The sequence below is a fragment of the Corvus hawaiiensis genome, chromosome 31, assembly GCF_020740725.1.
Source record: "Corvus hawaiiensis isolate bCorHaw1 chromosome 31, bCorHaw1.pri.cur, whole genome shotgun sequence".
In the NCBI taxonomy this organism is placed as follows: domain Eukaryota; kingdom Metazoa; phylum Chordata; class Aves; order Passeriformes; family Corvidae; genus Corvus; species Corvus hawaiiensis.
The window spans coordinates 254713-276757 of NC_063243.1; the positions used below are offsets into that span (position 1 = coordinate 254713).

A 22045-nucleotide genomic window follows, 5' to 3' on the forward strand; every position below is an offset into this window, starting at 1 on the left:
CAGCTGGCAGCTCTGAGCAGGCCCAAGAGAGCAAGAGAGTAAGCAAGTAAGTAAGGAGAGAGAGAGCGAGAGGAGTGAGAGTGAAGAAGAAGTAGTAAGAGTGTGTAAGAGTGGAATGGAATGGTGAAGTCCTGGCTACAATACAATAAATCATCTTCTGTACTGAATATTCTAATTGTCACTAACCAATCTAATACAAGATACAAATCCTATAGCATTTACATACAGCCTGTAAGAGTTCTTATATTACCATAGAGTGTTACATCTTAACTTCTAAAAACTACTCTTTGGACCCCTTCTGCTGAGCTAGTAGGGTCTGCTCTGACCCTTGGACCTGCCTGCAAGCAGAGGGTATTGTTCAATCGAGAGGGGATTACCTTCAGTCGGCCATACCATTGTTTTCCAGTTGTTCAGTAGCTAAGACTTGGTATTTCAAAAGTGGCTTTCATTTCGATGTTGCCTGTAGTTTTCATATTCCCAAAATCTTTTGTCAGGCAATCATATTTATAAGGCTTTCCTGTTTCATCTTCCCCAACATGCTGGGAGGGTTATTTGGGCTGAATCGTGGTGGTTTGGGGTTTTTATAGACACAAAAGCCCCGGAGAATTCCATAGATGGACCTGGGCAGGAGGAACCCCCAGCCCAAGGCGCTCACCCCTTGTGTTTCCCCCCCCAATCCAGGATTTGTCATTCCCAAGGCGTGGCTGGATGGAGGAGGAGGAAAAGCCCCGGAGATGCCGCACGAGGAGGGGCTGCAAACACAGCCCAGAGAGATCCAAGGAGGAAAGAGCCCCCCTGTGCCGGGAAGGCAGCCAGAGATCCAGGGGGAGCTCGGAGCTGGGGGAGAAGCCTCAGGGTGGGGAGAAGCCCCACAAGTGCTTGGAATGTGGGAAGGTCTTCAGCTACAACTCCCATCTGAGAGTACACCAGAGGATCCACACCGGGGAGAGGCCCTATGAGTGTGGGGAATGTGGGAAGGGCTTCAGCCGGAGCTCCCAACTGATGGAACACCAGAGGATGCACACTGGGGAAAAGCCCTATGAGTGTGGGAAATGTGGGAAGAGCTTCGGCCGGAGCTCCAGCCTGTGGGGACACCAGCGCACCCACACCGGGGAGAGGCCCTGTGAGTGTTCTGAGTGTGGGAAAAGGTTTCCAAGCAGCTCCGATCTCCTCAAGCATCAGAGGAATCACACGGATGAGAGGCCCTTCCGCTGCTCTGACTGCGGGAAGGGCTTCAAGCAAAACTCCAACCTCGTCACCCGCCGGCGCATCCACACCGGGGAGAGGCCCTACGAGTGTCCTGAGTGTGGGAAGGGCTTCAGCTACAACTCCTGCCTGATCCGGCACCAGAGGATCCATACTGGGGAACGGCCCTACGAGTGTGAGGAGTGTGGGAAGAGGTTTCAGACCAGCTCCGATCTCCTCGTACATCAGCGGATTCACGCAGAAGAGAGGCCCTTCCACTGCTGCAACTGTGGGAAGGGCTTCAATCAAAACTTCTAACTCCTCAGGCACTGGTGCATCCACAGCAGGGAGAGGCCCTACGAGTGTCCCGAGTGTGGGAAGGGCTTCAGCTGCAACTCCGACCTGATCCGGCACCAGAGGATCCACACTGGGGAACGGTGCTACAAGTGTGAGGAGTGTGGGAAGAGGTTTCAGACCAGCTCTGATCTCCTCAGACATCAGCGGATTCACACAGAGGAGAGGCCCTTCCGCTGCCCCGACTGTGGGAAGGGCTTCAAATGCAACTCCCACCTCGTCAGGCACCGGCACATCCACACTGGGGAGAGGCCCTACGAGTGTCCCCAGTGTGGGAAGAGCTTCTCCAGCAGCTCTCACTTGACCCAACACCAACGGAGGCACCGCTAAGGGGAGCCCTGCGAGTGCCCCGAGTGCGGGAAGAGCTTCGTGCGCTGCTCCAGCTCCATCCCCCGTGGGAGGATCGGCGTTGGATGATCCCCAGTGACCCCCGTTGGGCAGAGCCCTGGTGACCCCGGTTCCGGGTGATCCGCGCTGGGTGGGGGGAAGGTGTTGGAGAGATTTCTTTGCCTTCTCCTTGTGCTGCTGGGATTTGGTTGGGAATGAATTCCCTCCCTGTGCCCAGGCTGGCTCTGTTGTGCCGGTGCTCGGGGTGGGATCTCTCCCGGTCCTTCTCTCAGCTCCTGGGCCTTTCCTTGTATTTCCTGTCCCTGTGCAGTTGCAGAGGGCACAGTTGCTGCCAAGCAAAGAATGCCCTCATCTAGGGCCTCATTTTTGGGCACACCTGGACATCTCCATCCCCATTTTGGGGTGCATCTGAGCTCCTGGATATCTGGGACCCCATTTTTTGGGCTATATTGGGTTTGCTCGATCTGGTTTTGGTAGCAGGGGGACTACAGGGTGGATTCTGGGAGAAGGTTCTGGAAGCTTCCTCTATGTCCAGCAGTGCCAATCCATGGTGGCTCCAAAGATGGAGGTGCCAGATACAGAGAACCCCAGGGATGCAGAGATACCCCGCAGCCCCTGGAGGAGCCCCCACCGGAGCAGGGGATGCCTGAGGAGAGGCTGTGACCCCGTGCGAGACCCGTGGACAGAGGGGCCCTGCCGGAGCAGCCTGTCCTTGCAGGACTGACCCCGGGGCAGAGTGACCCCCGGGGCTGCAGCAGTGTGAGGGGACTGCTGCCCGTGGGACGGACTCAGGCTGGAGAAGTTCCTGGAGAACTGTCTGGTGGGAGGGAGCCCAGAGTGCAGCAGGGGAACGACTCCTGTCCCTGAGCAGTGGGAGAAGGCACCGGGGATGAACTGAGCATGGCCCCAATTCCCTGTGTCCTGCACTGCCGGGGCGGGAGGTGGAGCTGGAAGGAGGGAGGGGTGGGAGGAAGAAGTTTTGAAGGGTCTTCTTTTAATTCTCCTTATCCTGCTCGGAGTTTGATAGCAATAAATTCAATTCGTATCTCCAGTTTCAAGCCTGTTCTGCCTGTAACTGTGTTTGATAAGTGAAATCTGTTGGTCCTCAGCTCATGAGCCCTTGGTTAAATTTTCTGTCCCCTGTCCGGCTGTGGAGGGCAGGGAGAGAGCGGCTGTGGTGGGTACCTGACATCGGGCCAGCATCACCCCACTCCAATGGGACATGTTCCTGTGTGGCCCTGGGCTATGGTGCCACTGTTGCTGTTGCTTTTGTCTTCCATATGATTTTATCTTTTGCATGAAATGCTTGTGAAGTGCCCCCGCTGTCCCTTGTGTCCCCTGGGCACCGACAGCCCCGGCCCTTGCCCTGCTCCCCCTCCCACGTTCCATCCCGGCTGGCGGAGCCTTGGAGGGGTCGTGGGGCCGTGGGGCTGCCCCGGGGGCTGCGCCCCGAGCCGGGGCCCCTTCCCAGTGCTCCCAGTCTGCCCATCCAGCCTGGAGCAGCCAGCGAGGGCTTCAGCTGGGGCGGCAGAGAGGCGCTGCTGGGGGGTCCCACCTCTGCTTGGTTTGGGTTGTCCTTCCTAAGCTGGGCATAAACGACTTTGGGAGTTTTCTGCCACAAATCTCTCCCCTCGTGCACTCAGCCAAAGGGGTTTGGGGCGGTTTTCCCTTTCTCGGGGAAATCAAAGCCATGCACTGAGGCTCCGAATTAGGGGCGGGAGTAGGGAGGCTGCAGGGCTTCCCAAGGAGCCGGAGGCACCCGACACGCAGGGCTGGGCAGGTCGGGCCGGGAGCAGCGGAGAGCTTTGTTTCTCTTCTCAGCTGAATGGCGGCTCGGGCCGGGCCCGTTCCAGGGCTGCTCCTCAGCTGCGGCTTTCCCCTCACGCAGCCCGGGGGGCGCTGGGAGCGCGGGGCGGGGCTGGGCCGTGTGCAGAGCCCGCCCCTCGCTCCGATTGGGCGGTGCTGCCGTCAGTCGTGGTTCTGGCGCGCTGATTGGTCGGAGCGGGGAGCAGCCCGGGCCCGGAGCCGCCGGCAGGGCGGCCGTGGCGCAGCAGAGGCGCCATTGGCGGAGCGTCTGTGCGGGCCCGGGAGCGGCGGCGGCGGCCGGAGCCCGGTGAGGCGGCGGCGGAGCTCGGAGGCGGCCCCAGCGCAGGTGGGAGCCGCGCTCGGTTCTGGCGGGGCTCGGGGCTGGCTGCGGGCGGAGGGGGCGGCAGGGGGCTGTGGCGGGTTCGTTGTGCCGTGTGGGCGCCGTGTTCGCCGTGGCGTGAGGGCGCTGCGGGAGCGGCTGCCCGCGGTCTCCTTCCCGCTGCTGCCTCGGCAGGAGCCGGTGCCGGAGCAGCGCTGGCTCGTCCCGGCTGCTGTGGGTAGGACAGAGGTGGCTGCCCCGTGGCCGGCAGTGTGCGGGAAAGTTCCCGTGGCCAGAGGTTTGTGTCCCCAGAGGAGCCGGAGGAGTCGTGTAAAAGTAACTTTATTCCCGGACAAAGGGAGAGGCCACGGGGCATTTCCCGTGGGGTCTGTCCAAGTGTTGGAGGACGCAGCCTCCTTTTTATGCCGATTTGCCCGGCCGCATCTCCGTGTCCCTTTCCGCAGTGGCTGAGGTCCTTGGAAGGTACAGACTTCCCGATCCGCCTGCTGCATGTGCCCCTTAATGTGCACCCCCACTTTGTATAACATCTGATATTCATGGCTCTGTGAAGTTTTATTTCCTTTGTTCTCTGTTTCACCACTTTTCCTTGGCCATATCTTTGCCAAGAGCACTTTGAGTCATTTAATTTTCCACAACCTGCTGGTCCTTCTGCTGGAAGAGAATCTGATGCCATCCCAGGGTGAAATGTGGCGCTGCTCATGGGAGTGGATTGGTGGGTGAGAAGGTCAGGAGCTGGAGCTGTGTGCTTGGTTATGATTTGGAGGACAGCTTGTAATCTAATGATGCATTGAAATGATCAGTGGGTTTTCTGGCACCTGGTATGAATTTGTTTGGGTTCCCAGGGGCTGCTCCATGGTGTTGTAGGATTTGTTCTGGTGGCCGTTCATCTTGTCCCCATTTTTGGGCGCTCCCAAAAATGCCAGGGATGCGTCAATTGACCGATTTTCTGTGATTAAATCATCACATCCTTGGATTCCCAAGTGATTTCGCTGACCTTGGTGCAGCAAAAGCAGCCCAGTGGTCAAACCCACCCTGTATAACACAGACAGTGCCAGCAGATGTTGGAGTGGGGAGAGGGATGATTCCCCCCCGCTTTTTGGAGTGAAGTTCTCCCAACATTCTCCGTTTGCTGTTTTCCTTTGCAGCTTCAGGGATTTCTGTTGCAGAGTCAGAGATGCTCAGTGTGGGCTCTGCCTTTAGCGATGCAAATTCCATCAGTGCAGGGAGGCAGAGCTTGGGGTGAGGGGCAGAGGGAATCAGCCCAATTCCTGTGGCAGGCAAGGAGAGCCTGGGACATTGTGCACACTTCCCGCAGCAGAGTTAATTTGCATTTCTAAAGCTTCTCTGCTGGCTGCCTGGAAGGAAGCTTCTCTTGCAGGGCAGCCATCAGGTGACTCACAAGAGGCCCCCCAAAAGCGGCTTTTTCCACCCCCTTTTTTTTTTAAAATATTTTTTAACTGTTTATGAGTTAAAGGGTCAGTTTTAAAGCTCTTCCAGTTTTGCAAAATGTAGCCTACAGGTGAACATTGACAAACCCATTCCAAAATTCTGCCATCACTAACAGCCATGCACAAACATACACAAAATGCCCCAAAGCAATAAAGATTTTTGGTTCTTCTCCTCGGACTAAAAATTGACTCTCACACCTTTGGCCCAGACCCAACTGACAATATCAATGTAGAATTATTAAGAAAAACCATTCTAATGGTGTAATCTTGTCACTGAAAGTGTGGGAAGAACAAAAACTCTCCAACGACCTTTTTAGTGTTAGAGGATCAAGGCATTACTTTATTCTGGCCAGGATGTGCAAGAGAAATCATTTCATGCACACAGAGCCCGGGTGTGCAGAGAAAATCATTCCATGGCACACGAGTTGTACCAGATTTTTCCTCAACTTTATACAGTCTAAACCCATAGAAATCCGTCGGTTTAATGTTCATTGGTTCCAAGTTGGGTAGTTCTTAGTATTTGGTTTCCTATTGGCCCCGGATTGCTTGGCCTCTGATGTTAATTAGGTGCACACTCCTTGATTTCCTTCTCAGCCTTTTCCAGAGCAGGGGTCTCCAGCTGTGCCGGGGGCAGTGTCTGGGGTAGCTGTTCCTTGATGTTTGCTGATGGGCATTGATGTTTTGTTGATGGGCGTTATCTTTTGGGTATCTTTTGGGCTATTCCCAGTCTGTTGAGATGTTAAGCTCATCTCTGTTGAGTGGTGTAACATCCCTTAACAAACACTTTAAATTCCTTTCCCCAAGACAGAGGCAAACCAAGCCTGAGTAGAGAAATAAAATTTTAAAGCAATTCTGAACTTGGTATATTTTCCATCAATCGAATCCCGCCCAGCCCAGAGTGTGAGTGTAACTGAGAGCCAGAGTGGAATTCTCCCGCTGTCTCGCGCAGCAGCTGGGGCGAGTGCAGGCACAGAAAGCTCTGAAGCTCGCCCGGTGCCAGCGAGGATTGGCCCCCAGTGCCTGGAGATGCCAGAGGAGGTGCCCAGCCAGACTATTTCAGCAGAGGATCTGTGGGCAGCCCCCGGGGCTTCCCCCGCTGTGGAGCCCTGGCTGCTGCTGCGGCCCCTTCTGTGCAGGGTCAGTGGCGGCCTCGCATGGTCCTCCTGCAGCCGGGGAGTGCAAATCCGCGGGGCTTCAGAGAGCTTGAGGCGAGGGTGAGGGGTCCCCCCGTGTTCAGCTGTGCTGGCGGCTGTTTCTGTGCTCGGGGACACTTGGAATGGGCCACGCCCTTGGCCACCAGTGGTGCTTCTTTGCGCTCCTCAGGCAGGACCCGATGTCCTGGTTGGATGTTGTGGGCAGCAAAGTGCCAAGGCAGGGTCTGTGCCAGCCGAGCTTCCTGTGGAAGAGATTTCACAAGAGACAGGATTGTGGCCACAGACTGCTTGAAACAGACATCCCTGATCTCCATCCCCCACTAGGTCGAGAATTTCCAGGGGGAGGAATTGGAAACATCAATTCCAGGGGAGATAATTGAATATCTGCCCTGGGTCTGGCTCTTCTTCGTGCCAAAGCCAATGGCAGCAGCCGTAGCCGTGGCATCTTGGTTTCTCTCAGCAGCTTCAGAAGGTGTTTCTTTATTTCCCCATTCATTCTTTCCAGCCGACCTGAGCTCTGGGGTTACCAGGGGGTTTGGAGGTGCCACTGTGTTCCTAAAGCAGCCAGAACGGCCTGAAGGATCTTTCCTGTAGAATGAGTTCCCGTGTCTGAGTGTATTTTCTGGGAGGGCCAGGGCAGGAGGCTCAGTTAATCTGCTTTTGAAGCCTTGAAACTTGTGCTTTCCTTCTGGTGTCCATGATGGGGTTTCTTGGCTGGCAGGAGAGGAGTGTTGTAGGGAGAGATGCCTGGCTCCAGAAGCGCTGCCTTTAGCAGGGCCTCAGTAAGAGGCTGTAACCCCTCCCTTGCCTCCCTTGGAACAGGGTATTGCTTTTAGACACCACTTGTCCTGGTTGCTTCAGAGGAATTTGGAGAGGCTCCATATCTAATTTTGCCTATTTCCCTAGGGCTACCCACACTTCTGGGTTCCCTTCAGCAGAGGCCTTGGCAGACATTTGACACCAAGGTACAGCAGCATTAGCCTCTGTATCTCCTTTGACAATATGAATTTGCATTCCCACTTTAGCCATCAAATCCCTTCCCAGTAAATTACAATCACAATTAGGAACAAACAGAAATTGATGCATTTCAAACCCATCCCCCACATCTACTGATAGTGGTTGAATAAAACACCCCTGCTCCTCTTTCCCACTTATTGCCTGAATAATGAAAGAACTTCTTGACAATTTCCCCCCTTAGGTCTCAGATTCGGAGTGGATCGAGAAGCCCCTGTGTCCATCAGGAGCGGCCTCGTCTCGATCCAGAGGCGCCCTGAATGTTCTCAAGGGCTCTGGTGCGGTGGGTCCCTGGTGTGCTGGGAGCTCTGAGAGCCCTGCCAATCCATGTCCATCAGGGGTGGACTTGCTGGTGCTGAGGGTGCTGCTGTCTGTGCTTGCAGTGTCCTTGTGGCCTGCAGCTGGAGCCCTGATTCCTTGGCAGGGGCTGTTTGGGTGGGCTCTGCCGTGCCGAGGAGGGCAATGCCTGTGCCAGGTGCTTGTGGCCGCCGCCGTCCCCTGGGTGCTGGGGCCCCCTTGGGCCCTGCGGTTCATCCCTGGGGGGCTGTAGAAACTCTGCCATGGCCTTTGCCTTCACCTTGGCCTTTTGCTCATCCCTTCTTGCATTCCCCTGCTGAGCCTTTCTGGCCAAGTGCTGCAGGGGCTTCTTGTGCCTCTCCTGCAGCCCCCTCAGTGCCTGTGGGTGCTCATCCTCTGACAGCTGCTGAGCTTTCTGCACAATCATTCGTTTCTCCAGTGACCCAAACAAGATCGATGAAAGAAAATCCTGATCCTTCCACATCCCTCAGCCTCCTGGGGGCCGGGGGCCAGTGCCGGCCCTGCCCGGGGGGTGTTGGGGTCAGGCAGTGCCCGGCGCTGAGCCCCGGCTGCCCCACAGCCCCGGCCCGGCCCCGCAGCTCCCCACAGGCCCCCAGCCCGTGCTGCCCTGTCCTGCTGCTCCCCACCACAGAGAAACCCCCTGAAATCCTGACCTCCTTGTTTTCCTGTCCTGGAAAGCAGGGATACAAAGGAGGTGGAGCTGGCCCTGAGGATAAGAGGGTTTTGGCCCCTTTTGAGGATAAGATTGTGGAAGGTGCTGGGAAACATAGCAATTCTCACTATTTTTCTCTTCCTGCTCTTTTCCATCTTCCTTTTCCTTTCTTCCCACATAGATTCCTCCTGCTGCTGTTTGCCTTAACCATATTCCTGCACACTCCCTTCAACCAATCCCTTCCCAGCACACCAACACCATCCGTCCCCTGTTGCTGAGACCCCTTCTCAACTTCCCTTTTTACCCCTGCTGGGTGTCCATGTCCTTAATTAGCTCTGGGAGAATGTGCAAACTGCCTCCACATTGTCCCCTTTTGCATGGGAAACGATGTCCATGGTTGTGTTGAGGCTTTGTTGTTGTTCTGGAAGTTGAGGAATTGAGCAGGAGCTTGGCTGAGCAGCAGTGTGTGTCAATCAGTGCCATTTTGTGGAGCTGATGGTTTGTGGTGTCACTTGCTTGTGTCCAAGTCGGTGTGGCTGTGTCCGAGCAGATTGAGAGCATGTGTTTGTAGGGAGGCGTTGCTGTTGTTCCTTGGCTGGGGGTGCCCGGTTTTCGGGCCATCCCCCCTGGAGCAGGGTGTCCCCCCTTGGTGCAGGCGCGGCCCTCAGGCAGCGCTCAGCCAATCAGAAGGCGCGGCGCTGGTGAGTCAGCAGTTGCCAGGCAGAGCCGCAGCGCCCGGCGCTCCCCAGCTGGAGCCCCCGTGTGGCCCGGCCTTGGCGCCCCCCGCGAGGGGAATTTGGGGAGGTGGGAGGGGGGGAGCGCCAAGGCCGGGCCGGCCCGTGCTGTGCTGGCAGAAGTGGCTGCGGCGGGGGCCGAGTGCGGGCAGGAGCGGCCGAGAGCCCAGCGCTGCCGCAGCCCGAGCTGCCGCAGCTGCATCCCTGCTGGTGCTGTGGGATGCGAGAGCTCTGGGGGGCAGAGCGAGCCAGGGGTGGGTGCTGGGCCTGGGGGGATGAGGAGAAAGGCTGGAGGAGCAGGGCTGGAGAGCAGAATGGTGAAAGGATGGACGTGGGAGCAGCAGGTGGGATTCTGCAGGAGAAGGAGTAGTGTGAGGAAGAGGAGTGTGAGGAAGAGTAGGGATACAGGAGGCGGAGGAGGAGGAGCAGGAAGAGGAGGCACCACAAGGTTCCAGCACTCGCTGTATCTGCAGCCTCCCCCCAGCCCCAGGAGCGTTGCCCCCCTCATCCAGCAGGTGATCAGGGAGGGGGATCCACGATTTTCCCGTGGGTGAATCTTGGTATTTCTGAGGTTTCTTGGTCTCCATGTTGGTGCTTTGGTTTTTTTGTGGGGGCTGAATGTTTATATTTTGGAGGGTGTTTTGTCTGAATCTTGATGTTTTGGAAGTTCTGTGTCTGTGTCTTGATGTTTGTGGGACTTTTGGTCTGAATCTTGGTGTTTTGGAGGTTTTAACAGACACAAGATGCCTGGTGATGGCCTTGGGCAGGAGAAACCACAAGCCGAAGGCGCTCACCCCTTGTTTCTCCCCCCAAACCAGGATTTGTCATTCCCAAGGCGTGGCTGGATGGAGGAGGAGGAAAAGCCCCGGAGATGCCGCACGAGGAGGGGCTGCAAACGCAGCCCAGAGAGATCCAAGGAGGAAAGAGCCCCCCTGTGCCGGGAAGGCGGCCGGAGATCCAGGGGGAGCTCGGAGCTGGGGGAGAAGCCTCAGGGTGGGGAGAAGCCCCACAAGTGCTTGGAATGTGGGAAGGGCTTCAGCTACAGCTCCCATCTGAGGGTACACCAGAGGATCCACACTGGGGAGAGGCCCTATGGGTGTGGGGAATGTGGGAAGGGCTTCAGCCGGAGCTCTGAGCTGATCCGGCACCAGGTGGTCCACACAGGGGAACGGCCCTATGAGTGCTTGCAGTGTGGGAAGAGCTTCGGGTGGAGCTCCACCCTGAGGGCACACCAGCACACCCACACTGGGGAGAGGCTCTACCAGTGTTCTGAGTGTGGGAAGAGGTTTCAGAGGAGCTCCCATCTTCTCGTACATCAGCGCATTCACACGGATGAGAGGCCCTTCCGCTGCCCCGACTGCGGGAAGGGCTTCAAACACAACTCCCACCTCATCAGGCACCGGCGCATCCACACCGGGGAGAGGCCCTACGAGTGTCCTGAGTGTGGGAAGAGCTTCTCCAGCAGCTCTCACTTGACCCGACACCAACGGAGGCACCGCTAAGGGAAGCCCTGCGAGTGCCCCGAGTGCGGGAAGAGCTTCGTGCGCTGCTCCAGCTCCATCCCCCGTGGGAGGATCAGCGTTGGATGATCCCCAGTGACCCCCGTGGGGCAGAGCCCTGGTGACCCCCGTTCCGGGTGATCCCCGCTGGGTGGGGGGAAGGTGTTGGAGAGATTTCTTTGCCTTCTCCTTGTGCTGCTGGGATTTGGTTGGGAATAAATTCCCTCCCTGTGCCCAGGCTGGCTCTGTTGTGCCCGTGCCAGTGCTCGGGGTGGGATCTCTCCCGGTCCTTCTCTCAGCTCCTGGGCCTTTCCTTGTATTTCCTGTCCCTGTGCAGTAGCAGAGGGCAGGGACAGAGCGGTTTTGGTGTCTCCCGGCATCCAGGCAGGGCCAGCCCAGCCCCCGAGGGTTATGAGGGGGTTGTGGGGGTCCCCCGTTTGCGGGACATCCCCTCTGGAGGAGGGTGTCCCCCCTTGCTGCAGCCCCAGCCCTCAGGCAGCGCTCAGCCAAGCAGGGAACACCCTCAGCTGGGGCCTCATTTTTGGGCACAGCTGAGTCCCTGGACCTCTCCATCCCCATTTTGGAGTGCAGCTGAGCTCCTGGATACCTGAGTCCCCAGTTTTGGGGCTCTATTTGGCTTGCACAGCCTGGTTTTGGTAGCAAGGTTGGTTCAGAAGTGGTTTCTGAGAGAAGGATCTGGAAGCTTCCTCCATGTCTGGCGGCTCCAAAGATGGAGGTGCCGGATGCAGAGATTCCCCCACAGCCCCTGGGAAGGAGGGAGGGGTGGGGGGAGGGTGTTTTTAAGGGTCTTTTTTTCCTTCTCATTCTCCTGCTCTTATTTTTTTGGTGTCATCAATTTAATTAATATCTCTAATTAGAGCCTGTTGTGCCCGTGCTGGTGTTTGCTGATGGATCTCTCCCGGTCCTTATCCCCACCCGGGAAGCCTCGGTTCCATTTTCTCTCCCCTGTGCGGCTGCGAGGGGCAGGGACAGAGTGGCTTTGGTGGGTGCCTGGCACCGGGCCAGCGTCACCCCAGGCCATGGGCACCCCTGAGATCCCGCGTCCCTGGGGACACATTTCTGGGCACAGCTGAGCTCCCACCTGCCCAGCACCTCGAGGTTCCCCCTCCAAAAATCCCCACTGCCGGGCCCTCAGCCAATCAAAATCATGGCCAGCGCTGGCCATGGGGCGAGTGGTGGCAGCTGGGGCCATACTGGTGGCACTGGTGGTGCTGGGAGCCCCCCGGCTGCGGGCACGAAGCTCTCGGGTGAGCGTGGGGGGGCGGGACGCGATGGGAAAGGGGGGGAGAAGGGGGAAAAGGGGTGATGGGACCCCTAAAATGAGTGAGAGCTGGAGGGGATCCTCAGAGGAAGAGCAGGAGGGGGCTGAAGAGTGGAGGAGAAACGGGTGGGAGGGGGTGGGAAGGTGGGGAAAAGTGGAGGATGGGACCCTAAAAGTGAGCGGGAGTGGGCTGGGGATTGGGGGATTGTGGGGAAAAGGGTGGAAAGGGTGAAAAGGGGGGAATGGGACTCCAAAACTCCTCTGGGGAGCGGCTGGAAATGGCGGGGGAGGGGATGTGAAATAGGGAGAAGGGTGGAAAAGAGGAAGTGGGAGCACGGGCAGGAGGGTCCCATGGCGGCCGTGGGGCACAGGGGGTGCGGAGCGGGGATCCGGGGTGGCTCCCGGAGCTCTGGGCGTGCTGGGGGCTGCAGGGGGGCACCCCCTGAGCTGTGTCCCGCACACACAGGGGTGTTCCAGGGGATGATGAAGTCCGAGTGTCACTTCATGAAGGGCAGCGAGCGGGTGAGGTTGGTGCAGAGGAGCATCTGACACCGGGAGCAGCAACTGCACTCGCCAGCGATGTGGGGCTGTTGGTGGGGGACACCCCGTGTGGGGAGAAACAGGCGCAGTGCTGGAACAGCCATGCAGCAAGAGTGGGGTACAAAGGGGCTCTGGCGGACAGGCTCTGCCGGCACAACCGCGAGATCGTTGCCCCGTTGCTGGCGGAGCGCAGAGGTGCAGAACGTCGGGCAGAGCGAGTCCCCTCGGGCCCTGCCCTGGGGATGAGCCTGGAGCCCCTCAGCCCCCCTGGAGCCCATCCCCGGGGCCTCTTGTCCTTCCAGGTTCCCCTGAGCTCTCCCAGTCTCTCCCAGTCCCTCCCAGTCCTTCCCAGTGTCTCCCAGTTTCCCTCCGCGTGTCCATCGCAGCCCTGCGTGGCGCTGGCGCCCCTCAGCCAATGAGAGCGCGTCTCTCTGATGACTCATCAGTTGCCAGGCAGACCCGCAGCGCCGACTGCCCCGTGCTGGACTCGGCCTCCCAGTGCCGCGCGCTCCGTTCCCAGTCGCTCCCAGTGCCCTCCCAGTGCCTCCCCAGTGCCCTCAATCCACTCCCCTCTCACGAGGGCAGCTCACTTCTCTCAGAACACTCCAACCCAAAGCTGTCTATGCTTCTAGGCCGATCTCTTGTCCTGTTTCTCGGTGTTGGGCATGCCATCAAGAGCCACCCTTCTTTTTAGCCTGGGCAAAGGGGCTGGGAGAGGGTTCGGGGGATCCTCGGAAGGCAGGGAGCAACTGGGATGGGGCTTGTGGAGTCCTGGAGGAGATGAGTGGGTTTGGCATGTGCTGGAAGGTTTAACGGCGTTCTGGACAGTTGGGGACGAAAAAAAGAGGGGTTTAGGGGGTCCTGATGGCTCTCTGGGGGGTTTTTTGAGAGGTCCTCACCTCTGTGGACCCCCGACAGATGCCAGCGGACACTGCCCGCAGCAAGATTCTGATGGGGATCGGGGACTTCGTGTTGGGCTTCATCTTCCTGGCGCTGGGGCTCGGCTTTCACTTGCTCGAGGAGGTGACGGGGGGTCCCGGGGATCGCATCCCCCCTCCCCCAGAGCGTGTGTGCCCCCCCGGGCCCCCCAGCCCGGTGTCACCCCCTTTGCTCTGCCCACAGAGCTCCTGAGCCGCCGGCGGCCGCAGCCCCTCCCCGTGGCCTCGGGCCCGGCCGGGACCCCCCGCTCCATCTCCGCGCTGATTTTGGGGGGGTCGTGTGTCCCCCCCAGCCCCGCTGTCACTCTGCCCCCAGCCGGCTGCTCCCAGTGCTCCCAGTAAGGCTTCCCAGTTCACCCCAGTGCCGTTTATTGGGGGGCAGTGGGAGGGACTCTCGGGAACCCCACGTGGGAGCCAAGACTGGAGGGGCAAAACCGGCCCTGGGATGGATTTGGAATGGGGACCCCCGTGTGTCCCCCCCGTGTCACCCCGCTCTGGCTGCTGGGAGCCCCCGGCTGCGGGTGAGGAGCTCTTGAGTGAGTGGGGAGGGGCGTGGGGATGATGGGAAAGGTGTCTGAGAGGGGGATAAGGGCCGGGGGGACAGCGGGAAAGGGCTTCCCATGAGAGTCCCTTTGTTTCCCCATTGTTAGGGAAGATGAAACAGGAAAGCCTTATAAATATGATTGCCTGACAAAAGATTTTGGGAATATGAAAACTATAAGTGACATCGAAATGAAAGCCACTTTTTGAGATACCAAGTCTTAGTTACTGAACAGCTAGAAAACAATGGTATGGCCGACTGAAGTAATCCTCTCTTGATTGAACAATACCCTCTGCTTGCAGGCAGGTCCAAGGGTCAGAGCAGACCCTACTAGCTCAGCAGAAGGGGTCCAAAGAGTAGTCTTTAGAAGTTAAGATGTAACACTCTATGGTAATATAAGAACTCTTATAGGCTGTATGTAAATGCTATAGGATTTGTATCTTGTATTAGATTGGTTAGTGACAATTAGAATATTCAGTACAGAAGATGATTTATTGTATTGTAACCAGGACTTCAGACACTCTTACTCACACTCTCTTGCTCTACTCACTTCTTCTTCACTCTCATTCCTCTCGCTCTCTCTCTCTCTTTACTTACCCGCTCACTCTCTTGCTCTCTTGGGCCTGCTCAGAGCTGCAGCTGGCAGCTCTAAGCAGTGCCCCTGTACCCACACCCTTTGCAATAAACCGCATGTTCCAAGATCTGACTTCAGAGATCTCTCGTCTCCGTCCGTCCCGACCGTCCGACCCACCAAAGCACCTACACCCATCATTTGATCTCTTGAGCTGTTCCCTGGGACTCTCGGGGGGGCAGAACCTCACGGGGGGCTCCCCAAACCCCTGTCCCTCCCTGGGGGTCTCATGGGGGGCTCGCCCGGTGCTGAGGCGGCCGTGGGGCAGAGAGGGGTGGGAAAGGGGTGTCCAGGGGGGTCCCTTGAGCTCCCAACCTGCTGTGGGGTGCTGGGGGCTGCTGGAGGGGGGCACCCCCTGACCTGTCTCCCACACAGGTGTGTTCCATTCCTGGGGAAAAGCCCACTGGCACTTCCTTGATGACAACAACTGGGTGAAGTTCACGGACAGGAACATCTACAACTGGGAGCAATTTGGGCACAGAGGATACCCCAAAATTTGGAGGTGGGATGGAGTTGTTTTGAGGTGGAATTGAGCTGTTTGCAGTGGGATGGAGTTGCTTTGAGGCGCCTTTGATCCCTCTCGGCTTTTGGGGTGCAGAGCTGTGAGGGACTGAAATGTTCCGGGTTAATGGCTCAAACCATTGGCCACCGGCAACAGCAGCGGGGCCTTTGCTGGCCGTGGGCACAGGGAGCGCCCAGGGGCACAGGGGGGAACACCCAGCCCGGAGGGGACGAGCCGGGCCTGGAGCCAGGGAAGGGCAGAGGCCGATGGGAAGCAGATCCGGCCAGGTGGGACAGGGCTTTGGAGCAGGGCAGCGCCCTCCCTTACACAGCTGGCCCAGCTCTGGGAACCCGCCCGGGGCAGGCCCGGGACATGCACACAGAGGGCTGGAGGTTTCCATCCCCTCGCATGGGCCATGCCTGGCTCAGCTGCGCTGCCGGGAGGGGCAGGGCCATGTCTTAGAAGGGGCCATAAACCATCAGAGCCCCCAGAGTGCCCCGGGATCCACAGTGTGACATCGGACACTGCAAAACTCCCCCGGGGGAGGTGCCTGGGTGTTCACCCAAACCTGAACCTGTATTAACCCACGGAACTTGGAGTTTCCTGCGCTTCCCCAGCCCCCACGGGATCCAGCCTGGGACCATCACTTAAACCAAGGACAGGGACATTGGAACAACCCAAACCAAAAGTTTTGTTGCTGATCCAGGGCTGCTGACTCTGTATCCTTCTACTCTCATACTTCCTTTGCCCTTATACATTTCCTGAGTGTTACTTTTATGCTTTTAATATTACTGGAGATGGTAACCAAAAGGGCTCCAAACCCCCTTCACACAGCAACCAAACTGTTCTGAAATAAACCCTACAGAGATATATTTACAAACACAGATTTTTCACTGTTGTTTCACTCTAATCTGCCCCAGGGAGCCATGAACCAGACCCTGGGTTACCCTCGCCTTCAGGGGCGGGGCGGAACAGGAGCCGGACATGGGGGAAGCTTCTGGAAGCTGCTCAAGGAAGCCACCCCTGGAGGCCCCCTATTTCCAAAGCCTGGCCATGCAAACCCAGGACACTGGATCCAAACATGGATCACTCAGACGGGGGGCACCAGGGCTCTGCCTGTCGTGGTTTGACGCAGCTGAGCGTCAAGCACACGAAATCTGTTATTTTTCATAAGGGGAAAATAAGAAAATATTGAGGAAAACTAGAGAGCTGCGAGGCAAAACAGGTTCAAACTTAAACAGTTGCTGTACAAAGAAAAAGTTTATTACCAACAGAATTAAAAGTAAAAGCAAATAACAAGAAATTCAAGCAAACCTCCCCTCTCTTCCAGCACTTCCCTCCTTTTACCCAACTCGCACAAAGGAAGCAGAACATGGGATTTTGGTCAGTGCTGCAGTTCTTGAAAAGTCTCTTTGTTATGCTTAAGGAAAAAAGGGTTTTCTTCTGCATCACGTGGTTCCCAAAGTGCCACCAACAGCAGACCCGCCCAGAAAGAAACAATCTGCTGTGGTGTAAAACATCTCTTGGGCGTGCCCAGCCCCTGCCCTGGAGGGATCTCTGCTGAGAGAAGAGATTTTGTAATCGCCCAGCAGGACTTGCTGGAAAGGCAACCACTTCTTTGGTCACAGCGAGAAAAGACAGACCCACAGTCCTTTAGGAGACCCTATGCAGATCCTTTGTAACCCATTGGCCTTTACCGATCCCCTGTATCCCTATAAAGCCAGCCCTCTGCCCCTGCGAGGAGAGAGAGCTGCTGCCGTCCCTGGCTTTCCCCTTCGCTGGAGTACGGACCAGCAATAAAGCTACTCTGTGCGGAACCAGCCACACGAGTGTCTTGTCTCTCTCTCTGGTCTGGCTTGGCCTGGAGGCTGCCCTGCAGAGCTGAGCTGGAATCACGAGCTGATAATCACTAAAGAGCTGACAGTCTCTGCACAGGCCCTTCTGCCAGCAGCTGAGGTAAGACATCGGGCCTCGGGAAGGCGATTCCTTTCGGGACCATCTCCCCGGACCGGGCACCTCTTCCTGGGTCAGAGCCACTGACCCCATCACCAGCTGTAATAATCTCTGCCCTGAAAAATCTCACAGTTCCTTCACACTGCCAGACAGGGGCCATCACATGGGGTTATTAGTCTTTTTAAGGATTAATTACTTTGGTCTGAACACAAAGAGTTTTGTAATAAATTCCGAGACTCAATCTGCTAATTACAATTTTATTTATTAGCAGCAAGCAAGCAAGGCAAAAGCAATTACAGCGCTGGGCGGCAGGGGAGTCTCCGCTCCACCAACTGCCGCACCTTTCGCCAGTTCCAGTTCCTTCTTATACAGTCTCTTTTCCGGTTAACGTGTCTTTTTCATGGCATTCTGCGCATGTGTGACTTGCTGCTAGGGGGTCTTTTTTTCCTCCTGGTGGTCGCAGAATGAAGGTTAGTAGTCATCCTCCGGTGTCTTTTGGTTGACCTCTCCTTGTATGGTCATTGTGCTCAAGGTCCTGGAACTAAAAGCTGATTAAGCAAGTACAGATAGGGATTAGGCAAGCACGTATTTGTCTCTGGCTCTTATCTAGGTATAGGCAGCTGGTTTCCTGCTACTTGATATTTAGTGAACAAAGCATCCTGTATCCTTCACAATCCCCCATTTCTCTTCTTTATTCATTTTTGTTCACTGAATCTTTGCAATTCTTGTTTAGCCAGTTCTAATGTTCTTAAGTTTTCTTCTTCAAGTATTCGTTTATACTTAGCTCTAACAAGCATAAGGTGTGCTGCTTCTAAGCGGCTTCTTATTATAGAAATTAGTTTATTAAATATACATGGTCCAAAGGTGAGTCCAAGCACTAACAAAATTAATGGTCCTGCAATGGTTGAAAGCAATGTAGTCAGCCAGGGGGAATGATTAAACCAGTTTTCATACCAGCTTTGGTATGCTTCCCTGTCTCGTTTCCTTTGTTCTAGCTGTTTTCTTAATTCATTCATGGTGTTTATTACCACTCCGGTGTGATCGGCATAGGAGCAGCATTCTTCTTTGAGTGCTACGCAAAGACCCCCTTGTTGTAAAAACAGTAAGTCTAGTCCCCTGCGATTCTGTAGGACCACTTCTGACAGTGACCTGACTGACTTGACTAATCTGTCAATTGCTTGCTCTATTTTACTTAAATCTTCGTCTACAGAGATCCTTAGTGCTTTAAACTCTTTTTGCTGGCTAATTAGTGAGGTTATTCCTGTTCTAGCTCCCACTCCTCCTACTGTTAAGAGGGTTTCTATGGTTAGGGTGGTGAAAGGTTCCCTCCTCATCAAGTGGTGTTCAGGGGTGATATGTTGCTTGAAAACATAGTCTTTAGGGTGGTAAGTAGTTCTAGGTATGATGGTTACCTGAATACAATAGTCATGAGTATGATTAAAAACTTCAAGGGACAAACAAGGAGTTATTCCTATGCTTTGGCAGACCCATCTGGTATTGGCGGCCGGGATTAACCATGCTGCTGGCTGTCTCTGCTTCGGATTTTTCACTGTGATGTTGCATAAATGTTTTTTTTCTTCGGGAACAGTACCTACACATCGTCCTTGTCCTGATACTTGGGAAAGTGTTATCCCCTGCTCACTCACTTTGTTCTTTTTCCAAGAGCACTGTTTTGGGTTGCTCTCGTTGAGTCTTTGTGGTTTACTCGTTATTCCGACAGCCTCATAAAAGGGAGGCCTGATATTATAGCATAGCCAACATCCTTCTGTCAGTTCTGGGCTGGTCTTATTTAAAATGCCAAAGCTGGCTTGCATTACTTTCCATAAGGTGCTGTATTCCCTCAATTCCTTTTGGTCTGATTCAGTTTGATTATAAATAGTCGGTGTTTGAGCAGTGTGGTCTTCCTCTGCCGCTCGATTACCCTGGGACTGAATTTCTATAGGGGGGTTAATAACTACGTTGGAGCCTATGGCTTCAGCACTCGGTGGTATCTCTTCCCTTTTTATCAGAAAGTGCCCACCCCGATTTGTACCGGATTCCCATAATCTAGCTCCCCAGGTTTTTCCTATTGCCCATCCGGAATCCATTTTATTGGTCACATTTATCTGAATTCCGTGACAATTTCCGCCCTGCTTTATTCCTGTGTCTGGCCCTACCTCTGGGGGCTGACACCCGCTGGGCCTCCACCCGACCTTGATATATTTGTCTTTTCCTCCTCCAGGGGAAAACCCAAAGGCGACTGTTTCACAGCCCCAGTATGCACAGTAGTAGTGTCCAGGCCAGTTACAATAGGTTTTCCCTGGGTTAGATGCTGGGCAGAAATAGAATCCTTTTTTGTTCAGGCATGGTTTTACTTGTATAAGATCACAGAGTTGACAACTAAAGCTTGGGTTACTTGGCGTAGTCACTGTTTGTATAACCTTTTGATCTTCCCACCGTATTAATGACCATTTAAATGGTTGGTGTGATAGGGATTCTGTTGCGCTAGCTTCATTTAAATACAATGTAAGCACAAGGAGGGTAATATGCCGGGTCAAGCAACGAGCATCACTAAAGGCGTGGAGAGTACAAAAGTATGTTCGAGGATTCCTCCAATTTACACACTGCGACCTGCCCTCCCTCCAGGGATCCTTGCTCTTAATCTTACTTCTGAGGCATTTCCATGAGCGTAGTTTTATTATCCCATTCTGGGGGTTCTTTCCTCCACAGCTTTCTACTCCTCTGCCTCGCTCGTCGACTCGGTTGCTTCGAGCCACGAGGGGTACCATCTTCTCGGCAGCAAGAGTATTCTTCAGGAGACCCCTGGGGGCAATTCTGTCGCTCTTTTTGCCTCTTAACATAGGAGTCCCAGTTACAGTTCTTAACCTGAGGTGTATCACACCGGATTCCCTTCAGGTGGGTACGACAGGTGCAATTAATAATTTCAACTATAAAGGGGATTGGCTCATTAGGATGATAGCAATAATATTTTGGCTCAATCCCGTATGCAAAGATCTTCCACCATTTTTTAGATTCTTTTTTTATTAATCCTTCATGCACCACCTTATACTTTAAGATCCAATCAGTTAAGTTCCGCTGGAGCGTCCAGCAAGGAATACAAACCCCTCTAGGGGGAACCCTTCGCCTACAGTGACTCCACCACTTGTCCCCGCATACTTTACAGATGTAGCATACAAACGGATAACAGTGACACTTGGGGTCCCCACACTTTATTTTAACATCTGCGCTAGAATTAGTCCTTCCTCAGTATAATATGGTTCCGGTGCATATTCTACTCGATGTTTGCTCATGAATGATTTTTCTTCTGAATCTTTAATGTCAGGTCTCCGGGGCGGCTGGTCACCTGCCACTCGGGGGTTGGGCCCGTCACTGGTCCTTTGATTCTGCTAGCATGCGTCCATCCTTTTTCTGCTGTTCTAACTGCAGTCTCTGTGGTAAATAATACAAGATAAGGACCTTCCCACAGTGGGAGTAGGGTTGCTTCCTTCCAGGATTTTATCATCACCCAATCTCCTGGCTGTACCCGGTGTAGTTTCAGGTCTAATGGAGGTCTCTGGGCTAGCATTCCCTTTTTCCACAGATTCTCTCTATACTTCATTAAACTTGTGATATACATATTTATATTCTGATCTCTTAGGCTTGGGTGGTCTTGAGGCTCTTCCATATTATAGGGCATTCCATACAACATTTCGAAAGGAGATATTCCCATGTCTGACCTAGGTTGGGTTCGAATGTTCAATAATGCTAGAGGTAGACACTTTACCCATGACAATTTGGTTTCTATCATAAGTTTTGTCAGTTGCTTCTTGATTTCCCCATTCATTCTTTCCACTCTCCCCGAGCTTTGGGGGTGCCAGGGAGTGTGGTAGTCCCATTTTATCCCCATTACTGTCATGATTTCTTTGATCACTCTTGACACAAAATGTGGTCCTCTGTCTGAATCAATGGTTTCTATTATCCCGTATCTTGGGATAATATGTTCTAACAAGGTTTTAATTACCACTTGCGCCGTTGCTCTTGCAGTCGGGAATGCTTCTACATAATGGGTTAAATGGTCCACTATTACCAGTAGGTACTTATATCTTCCAGTTTTTGGCAACTCAGTGAAGTTTAACTGAATGTTGGTGAATGGCCTATATGCTGTAGGCCGTCCCCCCATTAGGGATTTCCTTAGGTTCGTCTTATTTACCTTTAGGCAAATAACACATCCCCTCACTATTTGTTTTGCCAGATCATTTGCTCCGATACACATATACTTAATGGCAAACTGGTCTACCAATGCCTGTGCTCCCCAATGTGTTTTGCTATGCATTCTCTTCATAATTTCCATGGCTAATGATTTTGGTAGTACGATCCTGTCATCTTCTGGGAGTCTCCATTCCCCCTTCGAATTTTCTCTCAATCCCATTTTCTGCATCTTTTCTTTCTCTTGGGCTGTAAAACTATAAATTTGCCAAATTTTACCGTGGAAAAGACAATGCTTAGCCCTTGGTGTCTCACAGGCGCATTCTATAGCATCCATACCCCAATTGTCCCAACAAGCATAGCAAGGAGGGTCCTGTAGATTTCCCCCGCAAGTATGGCACTTCCTTCTCTCAGCTGCTGGATCCTCTTTGGGAGTAGGTCGTAACGCTAATAGTGCGGCCCTTTTTGCTTCCTGATCTGCTGCATTATTTCCCCTGCTTTTGAAGTCCAGCCCTCTCTGGTGTCCTTTTAGATTTACAACAGCGATTCTTCTTGGCCCCCTCAAAGCCCGTAACACTTGTTTTATTAGATCTTGATGGACTAAGTCCTTTCCCTGGGAAT

General features: G+C 54.5%; 3 protein-coding genes across 3 annotated transcripts in view; 1 reads left to right on the plus strand and 2 right to left on the minus strand.

The window, feature by feature from the left end:
* LOC125318698 (zinc finger protein 208-like) overlaps positions 1 to 22045 on the minus strand; it is a 123306-nt gene that overhangs the window by 77198 nt on the left and 24063 nt on the right. The window lies entirely within an intron of this gene.
* LOC125318776 (zinc finger protein ZFP2-like) lies at positions 735 to 18531 on the plus strand. Its single transcript, XM_048289703.1, is given in 7 exon segments — positions 735 to 739; positions 903 to 1622; positions 10441 to 10785; positions 12601 to 12976; positions 13593 to 13740; positions 15160 to 15286; positions 18510 to 18531. Coding segments are annotated over 7 exon segments (1743 nt in total).
* Positions 18011 to 20668, minus strand: LOC125318788. Its single transcript, XM_048289719.1, has 2 exons — positions 19106 to 20668; positions 18011 to 18777 (listed from the first exon to the last, which is right to left on the minus strand). Exons 1-2 carry the CDS (start codon positions 20077 to 20079, stop codon positions 18750 to 18752), a joined length of 1002 nt encoding a protein of 333 aa, XP_048145676.1. The 5' UTR covers positions 20080 to 20668; the 3' UTR covers positions 18011 to 18749.